General features: G+C 49.5%; 1 protein-coding gene across 2 annotated transcripts in view; it reads right to left on the bottom strand.

Annotated features, from left to right (window-relative positions):
* MAPK8IP1 (mitogen-activated protein kinase 8 interacting protein 1) overlaps positions 1 to 18027 on the bottom strand; it is a 48303-nt gene extending 30276 nt beyond the window's left edge. Inside the window, exons 1-2 of one of the 2 annotated variants that reach the window (XM_048855449.2) lie at positions 17593 to 18021; positions 4405 to 4510 (exon numbers count right to left, since the gene is read on the bottom strand). In XM_048855449.2, coding sequence (XP_048711406.1) covers positions 4405 to 4510; positions 17593 to 17678 — 192 coding nt within the window. In that variant the 5' untranslated portion in view covers positions 17679 to 18021. Of the gene's footprint in view, positions 1 to 4404; positions 4511 to 17592 lie in introns of both variants that reach the window. The other variant, XM_048855450.2, reaches the window with a different exon arrangement.
* Between the last annotated feature and the right edge of the window lie 423 nt (positions 18028 to 18450).

Raw genomic sequence — 18450 nt, 5'->3', positions numbered from 1 at the left:
CATCCATGCTGCCTTGGTACCAGTGAAGGGAGCACTGAGAGCACAGAAAAGTGTCTCTCTGCTCTCACTTCTCAAGTCCTGAGACACCATGGCCCCTGGCTGCAGGGAAAGTGCTGCTCAGCCCCTGTAGTCCTGGGCTGGAACATGCATAAGACAGTTGGCACATATGAGCACTGAGGGGCTGGATCATCCTCAGGATGCACAGAATCTCCAGAGAATTTAGCTGCCAAACTCTAGCATGTCTCTATTGAGTTTGTGCTAACTGATTTCCAGAGGCTTACGACTTGGCCAAATTTGGGTGGATCTTCATGGGGACAACAAAAGCCACATTCCTGATGCCAAATTTCAGGTCTCTGGATCAAAGTATAGAGGCACTAGATCTCCTCAACAAAATGGTTGTAAGAATTTTTTTATAAATGGGCAAAACAATGTATTTTTCCCTAATCTTGTTCCAAGAAACCAGTGAACTGTCTTTGCTGACATTTTTTGGAAAATTTCAACCTGAGACTGATATCCAACATGACAAATTTTAGCCCAGATGGTTAAAGTTTAGCAAAGTTATAACCGACTGCAAATAGGGTCTTATAATGGCAAATGTTGGGCACCCTTACTCACAGGTTTCAGAGTAGCAGCCGTGTTAATCTGTATTCGCAAAAAGAAAAGGAGTACTTGTGGCACCTTAGAGACTAACCAATTTATTTGAGCATAAGCTTTCGTAAGCTACAGCTCACTTCATCGGATGTACTGTATGCTCAAATAAAAGCTTATGCTCAAATAAATTGGTTAGTCTCTAAGGTGCCACAAGTACTCCTTTTCTTTTTACTCACAGGTGTCACTATCTGCACCCCTTTTAATATCCTGGATATTTTCTCAATACTGGATATCCTCTCTATGCTAACTTCAGCTGCTACATTGCTTACATCCTTCCTTGTTTGGTTTCCTCTTACCCTTTTATTTTTGAAAGCTTTTCCTTCCTTCCTACCTGTCTACCTACCTACCAAGTGCACTGAGCCTTGCTGGCCTGTCTTTACATTTCTAGTTATTTCCCTGCATGGCAGATGCACAATAGCCAAGAACTGCATTAGTGTCAAGATTCTCTAAAGTGCCCTGCATTTTTGGGTTCCCAATTTGAAACACCTTGAAGTGACCTGATTTTCAGAAGACACCCATCCTCTGTAAAACAGGCCTCGTTAAGGTGTCCCAGGTTGGCCACCCAAAAACTTCGGGTACTTTAGAAAGTCTTGATCCCTGCCTTTCCAAGTATCAGGTCTATGTCCTTCTGTTCCTTTCACGTACCTCTTTACTGTTGGAGCCCAAAACCCTTCAGTCCGTAATGCAGGAGTCCTGATAATCTAAATTCACAAAATTGGATTTTTAATTTTAAGTCTGGGATGAATTCTTAACATTTCCCCTTCTTTGTGGCTCCTTATCCAGAAAAATCATTTTTCATATGGAACATTTTTTTCTAAAGACACAACGATTCTCACACCTGTATATTACTTCTTCAAAGCTTTCTTCTTTAATATGGAAGACTTCGTAAACATCCCATGTTTCTGCTACTGCTCAACCCATGCAATTTTGCACTCATCCTCCATTTTATTAGCCTCTGTGGCTCACAGACAGTTCAAATGGCAGTTTGAACTTTTTTCAGGTCTCCTCAGTATTCCCCAGAATGTTTAAGGCTGGTGAGGGATTTACATGTTACACATCCACAGGTTTCAGAGCAACCATTTTTATTTCACCTGTCTCCTCACTGTACTCAGCATCCCTTTTACCAAACATTTCCAATCTGCGTCCTCTTTCCCTGCATTCACCTGCACTTGAGAGAGAGAATCTGTGCAAGTCAACAGGACATGCAGCACTGAATATGGCAACTTAAAACTCCTTGCTGAAGTTAAACTCATTATCGCACAGCTGGCACATCACTAGATTCCAGCAGCAAGAAGAGGGTTAACACAACATTTATAGAGCGCCTAGCCTGCTGGTGCTAGGGAGCTGATAAAATTTTTAGTTCTAACATACAAACAAAGGGGGAAATTCCCAAGTCTTGCCTTACCGTTTTATCTGTCACCAGCAACACCAGAAAACCCACCCCCTCCACTAAGGCCAGAGAAAACACAGGAGCCCTTCAGCTTGAAGGTCAAGCAACTTTGGCTCTGTCAGACCAAGGGAGAAGTGAAGGTCAGTTCCAGAACTGAGGGGCACTCTCAGAACCCCCCTGACAGCTGTCCCCTCTTTTAGCCAGGTGTCCATAAGCTCAAGCACCTCTGCAGATCTCAGCAGCCACAGGACCCATGAAGAGAGGTAGCTCACTGCTAAAGAGGTCCCAAACCACTTAGAGCCAGATTTTCAAGGGTATTTAGGAGCCTAAAGAAGTGGAGAGGCTCCTAGTGGGATTTTCAAAAGCACCTAAGCAGGTTAGGCATCTAACTTCCTTAGGTGCTTTTGAAAATCCCACTATGCCCCTACATACCTTTGAAAATCTAACCCTTATACGTCAAGAGCAACACCTCCAACTCTACCTGGAAACTAATTCTGACCAGCAGAGATCCCCTACCACCTGTGCAGCACACCCTCTCTGAAGCACAGCTTAATAAGTAGGCAGCTGCATTCCGCACCAACGCCAGGTCCCACATGCTCCCAAGGGGCAGCCCATGTGCAGTGCACTGCAGCAGAATCACCTCAGGGTGCCACGGGCAAAAGATCTGTGCACTCTTTATACAGAGTATGCCCAAGAAAGAGTGCTCTTAGCCACAGCTGCTGCCTGGGTATCCAGGAGCCACTGGGATCTTAATGGCAGGAAAGACCCTTAGTCAAGGAGGGGGTTGATATACCTTCTGCTATTGCTTCCACTGGCCCACAGAAAAACTTGGCTGATCCTCAGGCAACTTTGCCCTCAGATTTGATAAGTTTGCTGTATTGCCAGACAAACAGAGACCCAGAGCTGACTGTCTGTGTGCCCACACCTCCTCAAGGAGGTATGACAGCCCACGATGAAACTGGAAATCAGGCTAGGGCAAAAACATTCCAACTGCTCCCTATCCCCTAGCCCATCAGATTCCAGCTTCTCACCCACCTACAACGCCTTACAGAACATCACCCTTCACCCAGAACCTACATTTCTGCCACTACCCTACGCTCACCCTAGCCCTTTCGCTGTCTTGGATTTGCTTCTTCGCTTGCGGTGTGCCCTTTATGCTTGAAACTTCATCAGATTCAAAAAGGATTCAGCATTTAAATGGATAATGGGAACACCCAGAGTTACATTAGCTAAGCTTAGAAACATACAAGGAATATAAATCCTCCTGCTTCAGTCGAACCAGCCACGAACTGATGGGGTAGAGAAGAAGCTTCCCCCAGGAACAGGGGACTCTTTGATTGTCCATTTCAAGGTTTCTTGCACCTTCCTCTGAAATGTCTGGTACTAGCCATTATCAGAGACAGGGTACTGTACTACAAGAACCACTGGTCTCATCTGGTATGGCATGTCCTATCTTCCATTGTCTGTCCAATTCTCTCTCCTCATTCAAATCCCCCTAAGATCTTCTCCAGAAATGCTCCTCCCCTGAGCTCCTGCCTGGATCAGCATGGAGCTCCCTGGGGACAGGGGCATGTCTTTCGCTTGTTCTCTGAGGGATTTATTCTAGCTGCGGAAGGCTAGCTCATTAGTACCGTGCTCCATGAATAAAACAGAGAAAAGGCACAGACATAGCAAATCCCCTGGCCTGCTTCCAACTGCTCAAAGGGCTTTCACCTTTCACTTCAGCCCCCTCCCACAGCGAGAGAGAACCACTCTAATGGTGGCCCAGTCATGGTGTTGCTGACAGGAACTGCCAGAACTTGGTGCCTTGGAATCATAAGGACATCAGCAGGAAACTTACAGATTTACCTGAGATGGTTTCACATGCAGTTCCTTAGGTACCAGGGCCTGCAATGGGGTCAGACTGAAAGAGCTCTCCCTTGGGCTGGGAGTAATAGAATCTGTGCCAGGGTCAGATGGGGAGATAGCTCGTCAGGGTGCGGGTAGGGATAATGGAGTTTTGCACTGGCATCAAAAGGGACAAGAAGGCCATCAAGACGGAAGGTGGGAGGTTAATAGGTTCTGTGCCAGGGTCAGATGGGGAGAGACTTCCATTGGGCTGGGGTTAAAAGGGTCCATGCTGGTCACAGTGTGGTCCACAGAATTTGACAGCATGGCCTGATGCTGCCATATCATTCATACGGATGCAGCTGATGGATACTGCAGAGCCCAGCTGCCAGGCTCCATATTGACCCAAGGTGGGACCTGCAATTTCCACGAGCCACACCAGTGTATTCAGAATTAAATCAGACAACTTTGTCCCTCCTGCCCAGGTTCCTGGCTCCCCACTCCACCACATCCCCAAGGGCTATTGGCATCCTTACCCGGGAGGCCAGGCTGTCCTTACAGTGCAGGCTGATTCCACACTCATCGGTGATTTCAGAGAGGTCTTCATCCTCAAACTCTTCAAGGCTGATGTCATGGGTGAGCCTGGTGGAGGCAAAGACCATGCAGTTACTGCTAGGAAATGCCCACAGAGCTGTCTGGGCAGCATCAGGCTCCCAGCACTGGGCCCATCAGGAAAGGTGGGAGGGAGCGTGACACTTACAAGATGCATTGTTAAATGGGGTGCATACCAGCAGGGAGCATTGTACCTGGGCTAGAAAAGAGGGATTGGGGGTAGTTTCTCCAGTCTATATTGGGAAGACATGTGAGATCTACCTCTTGAATAGGGGTAGAGCTCCCCACCAGCTCTGCTCCTCCCACAGTGCCAGGTTTGGATACAGTCTGTGGTGACCCTGCTGGATGCCTTCTGTCGAGGTGTCTTCAGCATTGCTCTTTATCAACAAGGCCCAGAAAGCTGTCTCTCAAAGTGTGTTGGTGGGGAGACCGTGGCCAGACCCCTTCTGGGAAGATCAGCATGTGTACTGGTCTGGATAGTGCTGTGCTGGGGTCTGATGCTCTCCAGGCAGGGCCTTGTGGCTTCCAGGGAGAAGAGTGCTACTGTACATATTGCTGCTTGGCCTGGGCTCAAAGAATACCAGCTACTGCACACAAAGGAAAATACAAGGGGTCCCAAAGTAGGAAAGGGCTGGGGAAGGAAGTAGAGGGGGCAGGAAGAATCTGCATTCTCTTGCCCCTATTCCCAACAACAACGCATAGCTGGGTGGAACCAGAGAATTAACCTTTTAGGAACAAGATCCTATATTAGGAACACAGGAAGTGTCAGCCCAACTGAGATGGACTAGGATCCATCTAATCAGGTAACCTACTCTGACAGGAGTCAGTGGCAGATGCTTCAGAGGAAGGTACAAGAAATCCCCAGAGTGGACAATTATGTGAATCAACACATTATGTGAAACAACCCCTGGCAGTTAGTGGCTGGTTTATGCTCTAAAACACAGGAGATGTATATATTTTCCTTTTTTACATTTACTGTCTATCATTATCCATAAAAATACTCAATTCTTTTTTGAATCCATCTAAGCTCTTGGCTTTCAGTGGTACTTTGTGGTAGTGATTTCCACAGGCTAATTGTGCCTTGTTTACAAATGCATTTCCTTTTAGCAGTTTCATTGCACACCCCCTTATTCTTGTATTCGGAGAGCATGTGAATAGGAGCACCCAATTTCCCTTGTCCAAACATTAGTTATTTTATATACCTCCCTCATACATCTCTCATTTAGCATGTCTGTAAACCGAACAGTTTCTAGTCTCGTCTACATACAAATTTGCACCATTTTAACTAGAGATGTGGTTTTAAACTGATTTAGTGGAACTTTGTTGTAGAGACTGTTATTTCAGTTTACAAGTGGCTTCTTTTTGTTCAGAATAATATGTTTAAAAACAGATTATGGTAAACCAAAATACGCTACTCTTAAACTGAAATCAGAGCGGCTACACAGGGGTTTGCACCTGTTTAAATTTAAATCAGTTTTTAAGCCAGTTTAGTTAAATTAGTGCAAGTTGTGTGTGTAGATAAGGTTGCAGGCTATTTTCTCTACTCATACAGAAGAGCATTTTCATCACCAGTGTCCGAATCTAGCTGGAGCAGAGATTTTGTCCAGAAAACCGCAATGGCTAACATGGTCCATGGAGAAGAGAAGGCCCCAATAGAGGAACAGAGGCAAGGTCACGCTGGGATCTGGAAGAGCAGGAAGGGGAATGGGTCAGGGCTCCAGGTGATACAAGTGAGGAAAGGCAGGTGGAATAATTTACATAATCCACTGCTTCTCAGAATGACCTTTCAAAGACCCTTGGCCTATCTCACTCTTCAGGTTTGTTTAGATCCCCATCGGTCCTGGATGCCTAGGCAGCAGAGTTATTGTGCCAGAAAGCAGGAACCCGCCCCACCCTACCCCCTAATCATGTCCTTGCTGAATCCTCCTGAGACACCAAGGCAGCAGCAAGAAACATCCTTCCCTCCTGCTGGTAAGAACCTCAAGGGAATAGATGGCATTACGTCTAGAGAAGAGCATGTCAACTTGTCCGCTCCTAGAGAGACAGAGAAGAAAACGGGTAGGGAGGGTAATCTCGTCTCCTAGATATTTCTAAGGATCTAGCTCCCCTCCGAGGGTCCCTCTCACATGCAGCCTCCTGACAGCGTCCAGCAGTGGGGAAGAGGCCATTTTGGGCAAGGGCATTGGGGCAAACCTCTGGGACTTTTACTATCTGCACAGAGCAGACAGGACCTGGGGGAAAGAGAGCCTGCAGCAGAGTGCTCCCTTCGGCTGATCTTTATTGCAGGGGTCGGCATTTGCACTGCTTCCTCAGCTGCTCTCAACAAACACCCCCTCTCGGCTTCCTCTTCACAGGCCTGAGCTTCCTCTGCGTTACAGCCACCTGGTGTCACTTATTACACTGGGACAAAATGAGCATGAAATGCTGGCATTCTGATTTGGGGGAGTTTGACACACACTGACACACACTTTGACACAAGCTGCCAAGTGAGGGGGAAACCAGACCCCATGTTCCCCAGCTGCTTCCCCCTCAGACTGCTTTTCTGTAGGAAGTGGGGAGAGAAGGTCTAGCAATGAACCATCAAAGCATGAATCGATTCCCTCTCCAGTTACACAGGGTCAGACAGGTTCTGCCACTAATGCTCATTCTCTCATGCACTGCTGAGAGTCAGGGCCCTGGGACAGAGAGAGACCCCCTTGTAGCTGAGCAAAACGGGGCCCTTACAAGATCCACGACTTCTCAGAAAGGCCTCTCAAAAAGCTATGGCTGCCCGCACTCCAAATGCTGCAGAACTGACCTCTTGGGGTGGCAGCTCCAGGCTCTCCCAGTGGGATGGCTGGAGAGCAGATAGTGCTCAGCTCTCTCTCTGGGACAAGGCGCAGCCATGCAAGCTAGAACTTTATCCGAGGGCTGCTTGCTGCAGTAAGCACTGGGGAGCCCACACGTTTATAGCCAGCCACGGGAAGCAGATATGCCAGGCCAGAGCTTGGAAGAATCACCTGGGGGCACCAAGATCTCCAATCCCTGTCAGCCCTCCCTCTCCATGAATCACCTGCGTTAACACTCCCCTTTCCTAAGGAGGTTCCCCTGCTCTCACCCCCTCCACCTGCTGCTAAAATAAACACATTTCCAGCAACTGCTCCTGCCTCAGGCACTGAGGGGCTCCCTGCGTGTGAGCCCATGACTGCTCTGATGGGGAGGACCCAGCAGTCTTGGCTGCTCTGGTCTCCTCTATACCCAGCTACCATGCAGCCCCATATGCAGCAAATAAACTATGGGCCAAGTATCTACCAAGTTCACTCCTGCTCTGCAAGCATCACATGCAGAAGGAGGGGATGCACCCAGAGGTGCTTGACTGCTTCCCAGCCCTCCCTTCCGACAGTTCCCTACCATTTCTCCCACTGATCCTCCAGCCAGCTCTCCTCTTCTGTGCTTGAATCCATTCTCAAGGCCAGCTGCATTTAAGAGGAACCCCTTTCTTGTTGTTTCAGGGCCACAGTCCAAGGAAGTTCTCCCCAGGGAGAGGAGCCAGGCTCAAAGGAGCTGAACTCTGTGTGTGCTGCCCCTCCGCTCGCCCCACCTCAGAGCCCGTTGCTTCCTGCGCCACTTTCTGCCTCCCCACTGCGCAATCTAGGGGAGCTCATTAAAAATAGATTGAATCAGCTGTCTTGGAAAAAAAATAACCCACTGAGCTGAGATGGTGCCAGGCCCTGTGCTCTGCCTGGGCCGCTGAGTCTCTCAGCCAGCCAGCCAGGCTCCTGCTCAATAGCAGTTCCTGCTCCCCCTTCCCCAGCCCCGTCCTTATCACCAGCAGACATGGTAGGGGGCATTGAGTTACCACATCACTGATACCAGCTCTGCAGAGACACCTTCTCCTGCCCTTGCAAGGCCCCTACTTGGTCTAGTCAGCCTCTGCATGGACCACAGTTCCAGGTGGAAATGGGCAGTTTGTGGCTTTTACTTGTCAATGAGAGAACCATCATTTCATCTACAAAAAGCAATTTAAAGGGGCAGCACAGTATTTAGACACACATGAAAGTTCCTGCCAAGGACAAGGTGGGGCTGCTCGTGTTTCATGTGCTTTCAGAAATGATCTAAATCTTCTCCCCCCACCCCCACATCCCTCTGCTGGCCCATTCTGGGTACAGTCTCTCTGCCCAGGGTCCGGCAATGTTCTGGTCCAGGACAGCAGTGAGCACAGCCAGCTCCCCTGGGTCAGGTGCTAAGGTTGGGTTCATTTCAAGCTTTTAAGAGAGTGGAGGGGAGTTAGAACAATATCAACAGCTACTCTGGTAATCAAGCATTCAATTCCACAAGTTTAACAGGAACAAGCAAGATCTGCCCAATGACAGCATCATAATAGACAGACCTCTTGCTGCTTTTGAGCCCTGACACAGGGAGTGCAATGATCAGGGCTTGAAACACGTACCCAATACATACTAGCCCAAGAACTAATCTTACCAGACAGGGCAGAGTCCCTGTGTTGTAACACCCCCAAACCACACCCCTCGTGAGTTAAACAAATTAACTATGTGTACTTTTTAATGGGTGCTGCACTGAAATGTAAGGTGTCACCAATTAACTTTCTATTTAATATCCTTTAAAAAGTGTAACTTACGTAATCTTCCTGGCTTTAATTCCACTTCCCCCATCTTCTTTCTTTCCTATAATAAATCATGAGGCATCTTTTCCTGTATTGTTTTTGGTGTCTATTTCCTCTTTTCCTCCTCTCTCTTCCTTTCCCTATATTTTCTTCTCTATATCCTCCCCTTCAATTTCTCTCTAATTTGTTTTCCCATCTCTCCCTCTCTCCCCCGCCCACTCCCTCACACTGAGGTGTCTGGTAACATTCCAAGCCTTAGGAGTCAGAGGACTAAACATGCTAAGCTAAAGATCGATGGGAAGATGTGGACAGCTAACTGTCCAGTAAAAATCAACCCCATTCCAGCTGCTGGGAAATGGGAGGTGCTGGAACCTCTACCATGGAGCTGTCCCTGGACTCTGCTTGTCATAGATTTTAAGGCCACAAGGGACCATTATGTTCTTCTAGAGTCTGACCTCCTGCATAACACAGGTCATGTAACTTCACCAAGTGATTCCTGCTGCATCAGATTCATAACTTGTGGTCAAACTAGAGCAGATGGTTTAGAAAGAGATTCAGTCATGATTTAGAGATTTCAAAAGATGGGGAATCTACCACATCCATAGGGTAATTCACCATGGGAACAGTTTACCTCACTGTTAAAAATGTGCACCTTATTTCTAGTCTGAATTTGCCTAGCCTCAACTTCCAGCCATTGGATGTAATTATACCTTTGTCTGTTAGACTAAAGAGCCTTCTGCTATAAGCAGTCTTTTCCCCAAGTAGGTACTTGTAGACCATGATCAAGTAACCTCTTAGCTTTCTCTTTAAGTTAAAGCTAATTAGAGGGGAGCTTCTTTACTCTCACTCTCTGTAAGGCAGGTTTTCCAGATCTCCAATCATTCTTTTCTGAACCCTTTCTAGTTTGTCAGCATCATTGTTAAAGTGTGGACACCAGAACTGGACACAGTATTCCAGTATTGGTCATTCCAATGCCACATACAGAGGTAATAACACCTCCATATTTCTACCACTATTCTTTTGCATAATACATCCAAAGACTGCATTTGCTGTGCCACAGCACCACACTGGAAGCTCATGATCACTTGACCATCCACCATCACCCCAAAATCCTTTCCAGACTCTGTTTTCCAACTTATAGTTACCCTTCTTACAACTACGATTTACAGTCCTGGTTCCTAGATATACATTTGACTATATTAAAACTCATGGTAAATTGGACTCACTTGAACAAGTGATCCAGAGTGCTCTGTAACTGACCTGTCCTTATCATTTACTACTCCACCAGTTTTTGTGTCATCTGCAAACTTTATCAGCAATGATTTTATATTTTCTGGCAGATCATTGATAAAGATTATCAAGGGCTCACAGGCTCCATCTTTTATATCAGCTAGTAGGTGTCTGATACATTTTAAGTCCCTCAGCTGATGGAAGGGAGAAAGAGCTCTCTCTACCTATTTCCCCCTGCCCCTCCCATCCAGAAACTTCATGGCTGCTGCAAGTGTAGGTCTCCATTTGCCCACCTCCATTTTTGATCCTCCTCCTCAGTGACTAGCTCCTACACTTGCCTCTGCTGCTGCTCAGAGCTTCCCCAAGCAATAGCAGAGTGAAACAACCCTCATTTCGATCAGTTTCACCACTGTCTGTAAAAATCTGAATAACTGCTGTCAGACCCAATAAGGCTCTGGTCAGTTTTCACTGTGAGCACTGGCAGAAGCAATGGAGCCATCAGTCTGCAGACTCAGGCAGATGTAGTTGCATCAATTATACCTAGGTGACTTGAAGATTTTCCTCACAACCATACGAGCCAGAAAATTTGCTTTTTAATGAAAGTTCAGATTCTGTATAAGTTGAAGGCATTCACCTGGAGAAGCTTCCTATTCACCCTAGGTGAGGGGATTTTTCAAGCCATGCTAACAATAATAATAATGATGATTAGCATTTACATAGCATGTTTCACCTCTCTGGTGCTCACATGCACAGCCCCCTTAAAAGAAAGGAAATATCATCTGCATGTTACAGGTTGTGAAACTGAGGCAGAGAGAGTAGAAGGGACTTGTCCAAGGTCACAACAGCAAGCCAGTGGCAGAGGCAGGAACAAAACCCATGACAGTCCTGTCTCCCGGTCCCATGCTCAGTCTGCTAAACCACACTCCCTTTCAGAACCAGGAATAGGACCCAAAGTCCGTGCAGGCTCAGTCCACTAGACCAGTGTTTCTCAACCTTTTTGATACCAGGGACTGGCTTGCTGCCTTCCTAAACTGTGTCTGGGAGATCTCAAGGACTGGTGCTGGTCCACAGACTGGCCCTGGAGAAACACTGCACTAGACCACACAGTCTCTCTGCCTCCTCATTCTGAAGAGAACAAGGAAGTAGATCTAGACTTTGTGCAGTGCATGAGGGAGTATGCATGATGGCTGTTGGCTTTACAAGGTAACTCTTTCAGAGTTGTCCCATCTACCCACCATTCTTTGGAGAGGGGAGGAGGAGGGAGAATATAAGGCAGTCCATGACACCCTCCCACTCCACAAGATGAGCGCTTATGCAGGCTGATGTGGGCAGCATGGTAAATTGCCATATTAAAACATCAGAGGGGTATCCGTGTTAGTCTGGATCTGTAAAAGCGGCAAAGAGTCCTGTGGCACCTTATAGACTAGCAGACGTATTGGAGCATAAGCTTTTGTGAGTCTGACGAAGTGGGTATTCACCCACAAAAGCCTATGCTCCAATACGTCTGTTAGTCTAGAAGGTGCCACAGGACTCTTTGCCGCTTTTACATATTAAAACATGTTCCTTTCCATTAATTTTACCATCATCAGAGTCATAATTCTTTGTATTATTTCATGGACCAAGACTGCACCCACCCAAATCCTGTCAGTAGCAAAAGATTCAGTTGTCACGTCCCTAGCTGCTCTTGTCCAACCATGCCTCACTTTAGTAGGTATGTGTCTGTTATTAAATTAGCCTTCACTCCTTGAAAGGCCCAAGGTGGAATAGCAAGGAATGCTGCAACTCAAAATTGAGGTGCATTGACAGAGCTGTCCATGGTGCTTTTGCATTAAAAACTGAACACCAGCTGATCTTCTTCATTCCTGCTCCTGCAGGGATCCACACTGGCTTGGAAGAAGTCATTAGATTCCCCTCAAGGTGCTCAAACTCTTCCTAGCAACAGCTCACACCTGCATGAGCATCAAGCAGACAGCCAGGTCACTTCCTGCAAAATGCACCAGGTCCCAGAGCATGGAGAGATCTCCTTATTACCCAGCAGGCCAGTCTCCTTGTTACCTGTGACACTGTGTGTAGCAAGAGTTTTCTACCCAGGTGACTTAACATAGGCAAGGCAAATCACAAATGTGCCTTTGCAGGTGACACATCTTGCCTCTATCAGCACCTCAAAAGCTGCAGTCCCCAGTTACCAAAGCCAGTGGTAAAAGTTGCATTTTAATAACTTATGTTTCTCCAGGGCACTAACATACAGAAGTCACTTTACCTGCCACTTCAATGCAGCCACCTCTAGGGTAGGAGCTGGCAGCTGATTAACAGACACAGCCATGTATGCAACAGTTCAGGAAAGGAAGTGAAGAATAATTCTGTGTCCATCTGAACCTGTGGAGGGAATGTAGGATCACAGAACAGAATCACCTGAGCTGGAATTTGGCCAGGATAGCAAGGCTAGCACCCTGACTTACGAAATTGCAAAGAGATCTTTGATGAACAGAAGCAGTCAGGACTTTGTTCTGATATTCCATCTGCAAGTCAGCACCGTACGGGGGCATTCAGTAAAGCACTAGTTTAGAGGGAAACACCTTTGTGGCTGGGCTCCAGTTCCTGTTCCCCCCCACAGGAATCAGAGGGTCTTTTGCTTAACCCAAAGAGAAACATCCTCAGAGAAGCCTAATTTTGTATAACATTAAAACAAATGCCCTGCCCATTGCCTCTGAGCTGACTACTCAGCCACCCCAACACATACAACAGACAAACCAACCTGCAGCACAGGGCTTGATTTCCACCTCAGCCTAGACTCCCCTGAGCTTCCTGGGGAAATACAAAGAGGTTCATTCCCTTTTCCTAGAGACTGCCCTCTCTTTAGAAGTCCTTCTAATAGGAATGCTGCCCAACTCCCTTTGTTATAGTCAGACTCCCAGAGGGATTCAGGTATTGTCACTCAACTTCCCTGAACCATGCAAATAGCTCCTCTAGGGGGTAGCTTTCCCAGGAGCCCTGCTGTCCAGCATCTAGACTGATGCTATGGCTCTTCATTAGAAAAGCTGGAAATGGGTGTGCCTCAGGGCCAAAAGATCCCCCCAAAACATCTCTGCCACCCACCACCCCCTTCTGTTACATTCCTAACACCACTTCCTGCAGCATCTCTTCCAGGTTTTCTCTGGATGGCTCCCTTCCGAATACTGGTTACCTTCCAAGTTCTTCTCAGACTCAGTACAGAGTGATTTGTCCGCAGGCTGCTAAAGGGAGCTCCCCCCCCCCACACACACACTTTCTTCTTTCTCAGACCTGGTCACTGCTACGGACAGGGTACAGATTCATTGGTGCTCTGCACCTTATGCAGTCATTTACACCAGTGTAAAGTAGGTGTAAAACACCACCAAGTCAGAATGCTTACCCGGTGGTGTCAATGACTACACAAGGTGTAGGGTTGTGTAGAATTGGGCCTGGAGCCACTAGCAGCTGCAAGCTTTGCATAACGCTTTGCACCCCACAGCTGCTTTAAAAGTGAAGCTCCTACATCAACTATCGAGAGCTCCTTTAGGAACAGAATTTCAGGAGAAACATCTTTCACTTGTCTCCATCCCTATCCCCTCCTCCCTGGGCACAGACTAGGAAACACTAACACAGCTGGAACAGCCTGACTCCTGTCCCAGCTCAAGGATGAGCAGTGGACAATCCTTCCCCAGAGAGCTGGCAAACAGCTCTGGTGAAAAACCTTCTGTGAAACTCATCCTGCTGGGCCCTCACCCTGGCTCAGACAGCCCTGACACACTCTACTCTGGCCTGCACAACTGGTCATCCTCGACATGGCCACAACCAGACTACAGAACTATTAGCAGCCACACAGAGGCCTCTTCCTCCAGCTGACAGGTAATTTAGAGTTAGAAAGTCCAATGAGTGGCAGGAAAAGTTTCTGACATTAACACTGCAAAGAAAGGTATCCTGCTGCCTGGTCGGGTGTCTCCTTAGTAACTAGGGTTGACTGGCCCCCAGGGCTCTAGCCCTTAAGGGGGCAAGCCACCCTGTTACAGGGTAGAAGTAGGAATTGGAGGATGAGACAGTGCAAAGAAAAACTTGGGCTGAATCTCAGGAGGTTCTTGGCAGTACGGTACATGAGGCTGTGGGACTGTCTCCCAAAGAAAGGGAAGGGAGCCTCATTGCTTGGGATATTTAAAGCTGATGGGGGCACAACCCTGGAGACTAGATTGTAGGGACCAATCCAGCCTTTGGGTCAGGGGACAAATGGACTAGATGGAACCTAATGGGACTTTTCCATCTCTAACATCTAGAATTCCCCTCACTGAGACAAGGTGACCACCCAAGGAGGCTGCCCTAGAAAAGAAGGGCCTCATCCCACACTCTCCCCACACTGTTGCTTCCCAGACCCTTTTCAGATGGTGTGAGGCCTTCATACTAGATAACTGATCAAAACTTCTCGTCCCCACTCATCGCCTCCATTTGGGGGCTATCTGGCAGTGCTGATTCTCTTCCATGTTAAAGGGGATACACCACCTCATGGCTCTGCTGTCCTTTGCTGGGAGCCTGTGTGTTGCCATTCAGAAGGGGTAGGAATAGCAGCAGCAAATGTGGGTGGGATTCCCCTTGCGCCGGGAGCACAGCATTCACATGTCCTCATGGTTCATTCAGCACTTCACTTCACCCTTGACTGAAGTCTCTGCTGCCCTTTTCAGCCCAGAACAATGGAAGCCCTAAGGCAACCCAAGAGTGGGAGGTCTCTCCTCTCACAGGTGCTGGAGCTGAGTTGGCTACAGTAGAAAGGATGGGTTTGGGGGGCAGGATGCTTGCCAGTGACTTTTGGACTCTGTCACCCCAGATACTCTCTGTTTACACAGCTTCCCACTCCCCAATGCTTACACCTGCCAGATAACACACCCTGGCATGGAAGCAAGTGTGTGTGGGGGGGTGTCCAACTCCCCCTCACACCCCTAAATATTTCAACATTATCTCTGGGTCTTCAAAATTCACCCCCAAATTCAGAGACCTCAAAACTGTTTCCTTCAATCCCAAGATCCTCATCCCAAACTCCAGGCTCCTGGAATGATTTGCCCTAACTTCAGAGACCTCTGAGTTCTCTCCATTAAATCACAGGGCTCTGACACCTCCCCATACAAGGTATGACTATTCCCTGCTCCCTTTCCCATTAAAAGCTGCTTCCTGAGAATTTGGACTCCACTTCTGGAGACCTGGACAACAGAAGGAGCTGGCACCTTGCTCTTTCTTACCTGGGTGTTGCTGTTTACATTGGAGAGGACAGAGCCCAGGAGACAAACGTTGTATCTAGGACAGCAGCACACAGCAAGCCTGAGACTGTCACGGGACCAGGCTGAGCTGAGCTCTGCTGCTCAGCTCACATTACCCAGCTCTGTGGCTGAGCCTCTTCTCCATGGTGGACCTTTCCAGAGGCAGCTTTAATTGCTTAATTTGCATGGTTTATGCAGCCATGTTGCATGCAATGGCTTCAAACAAATCAAACAGGCAGCATTAGAACTAAAAGAAAGAGAGTGGACTGCTATTTACAGAGCCCCACAAAGCTGTTTAGCAGAGGAAACTCCAGAATCAAATGACAGTCTGCACAGGCAGGGGCAGGGCCCTTACAGGTAAATCACCCAGCCTCACAATGCACAAACACCACATCAGCTTCCCCTCCAAAACGATGGCAGATAATCTCTTTCCTCAACTGTCAGATCCCTGGACCCCCGACAGAGTCAAATGTAAAACATTTACCTCTGATCTCAGGTGTAGAGCATCTCTCCTGCCCCCCAGAATCTCTCAGCATAAACAACACAGAACAGGTCTCACCTCCCTGCCCAGCTCAGACCCAATTCTAGGCTTAGTGCCCCACCATTCAAGACACACACATCTGATAATCAGAGAACAACTGCTCAGAATTTCAGAAAAACAAATGACATCAAGCCCACCAAATCAGAGGAAAAAATAGTGACAGGGCCTATATATGGTCAAATGCCAGGCGCTGCCCCTGCCCCCAGTGCACTCCTTTGCTAATCCTGCTCTCCAAAAGTCATTGGCAAGCATCTTGCCCCCCAAGCCCACCTGTACCCTTATCTGAGCTAGGCAGCTGTAGGTTCTTCAATCCACCTCCGCTCCTGTCCCTGCTTCTGCCTGGGGCTGTCAGGCCATACTGTGAACAGTTTCACAGCCTTCAGATTAAAGGGCTCCATGTCCCAGATGGATGGGGGTGCTCAGTATTTCTGAGAGGATCAATTCTAAATCTGCAGCACCCATCTGGGTTTGTTTTCTGTTTCAGGTCTGTAACTGGGGTAGGGGTTTCTAGGGGACATAAGAAAGGGGTTGTTTGAGAGGAAGGAAGTATTTCCTGGGGAGGAAGGGTGTTTTGGGGGGTTGGAGGAAGGCTTTTGAGAGGGGTGTGTATGGAGGGGGGGTTGGGAGAAGATGGGGGAGGCGTTGGGTCTTGGGTGGGAAGTAGGAAGGATTTGGGAGGGGGAGTGAGAGGACTGGAGGTAGGTGTGTGAAGTGTGAAGAGTTGGGTAGGAGGTGGGGGTATTTGGGGGAAGTGTATGTGAGACATCTGAGGGGGATATGAAGAGAGGGTTCTGGGGGCAGGAGGTGCTAGAGGAGGCTGTGGAGGGATTTGGGGTTGGAGGTGGGGGGGGGGGGGGGTTGTGTTTGCAGCCCCTCCCTACACAAAGCCAGCAGGGAAAACAGGGCCCAGAGCCCAGCCCTCCCCACTGGGCTGCAGGGAGACAAGCACGAGCCCCCCAGAGGCATCGTTCCCCATACCCCCGCCCCCTCCAGAGAGCAGAGCACCGCCCGCGGCAGACACCACCACCTCTTCCCGGGCAGGCGGCTTCTTCGCAGCTGCGGGCGGGGACAGCGGGTTTGACCCCCTGGCCTGGGGGGAGGGTGACACTGCCTCGAGCCTGCGGCGGGGCGAGGGGACCTGGCTGGCTGAAGCCCCAGGCGGGCATTGTTCCACCCGGCCTCCGCCCAGGGCAATGCAGCCTGTGCGTGCCCGCTCGGATGAGAGGAAAGGGGGGGCTTACCCCTTCCCTCGCCCAGCCTCGGTGGGGAGCGGGCACCGCCGCCTGGTTCCCAGCCTCGGAGGGAAGTAGCTCGCAAGCTGGGGGAGCAGAGGATGCAGCAGCAGCCTGTGCCCAGCCCGGCTCTGCAGAACGGGGATAGGTGGGGGAAGGGGCAGGGCCAACGCGATCTGCAGCGAACCCCCCCCTCCGCACCCCGGGAAAGGGACTGAGGGGTTTGGGGTGGGGGGAGGCTCCGGTACCTGAAATTGGGGGGCGAGGCCAGGTGCAGCCCCAGGAACGGAGACGATCCGGCCGGGGACGTGGCTCCTTTCTCTCTCTCCGCCATTCTCTCTCTCCATGCAGGCGGAGGGAGGGAGGGGAGATGGATGCTGCTGATGCTGGCAGGGGAGGGGAGAGCAGGGCCGCCAGGCAGGAATTCACTTGGCGGGCACCGGGGCTGGCAGGGAAGGGCGCTTCTGAAAGCCAAAGCCGAGGACGCCCCCGGGGGTGGCAACTGCAGGGAGAGATGCCCCCGAGCTGGGTGCTGCAGCCTGGCTTCCCCTCCCGCCGGGCGAGCTGCAGCAGGTGGAGGGTGCGCAGGGGTCCCACGGGGTGGGGCAGCTGCCGGGCGCGTCCTGCTCCTCGTGGAGCGCCCGGGACAGACGGGAGGTGGCGGGGTGAAGGCTGAAGCAGGAGCGAGCAGAGCTGGCAGGGAGGCGTGGGAGGGGATTGGACTGGCAGAAGGCAAAGAGGGGGATTAGCACGGAGATGGGTGTGGGGGACTGGCAGAGGGTGAGGAAGAAGGGTAGCCGGAGCTGAGGAAGGGAGGTTGACATGGGGTGAAGTGCTCTGATACTCTGTGAAAGCCTCCTGGGAAGGTGGGTCCTTTGAAGTAATGATAGCTCATTGATAGAAAAAGCAGGGGCCATGTCTAACATTGAGGATCTAAGGAGTGGGAGGGGAACAAGGAACTATTGACCCTCCCCCACAAAGCCAGGCACCTCCTTTCCACCTTGGAGACCCCCCAGGGTAGCAGCAGGCCCCCCTCCCCCCCCCAACCCCACAGGGATGTCTCAGCACAGCGGTTAGGATTGCAGGCAGAGCAGCAGAACCCTGCC

Source organism: Caretta caretta, chromosome 6 (assembly GCF_965140235.1).
Source record: "Caretta caretta isolate rCarCar2 chromosome 6, rCarCar1.hap1, whole genome shotgun sequence".
In the NCBI taxonomy this organism is placed as follows: domain Eukaryota; kingdom Metazoa; phylum Chordata; order Testudines; family Cheloniidae; genus Caretta; species Caretta caretta.
Note: the sequence above shows the minus strand (reverse complement) of the source record. Positions and strands in the feature narration are given on the sequence as shown.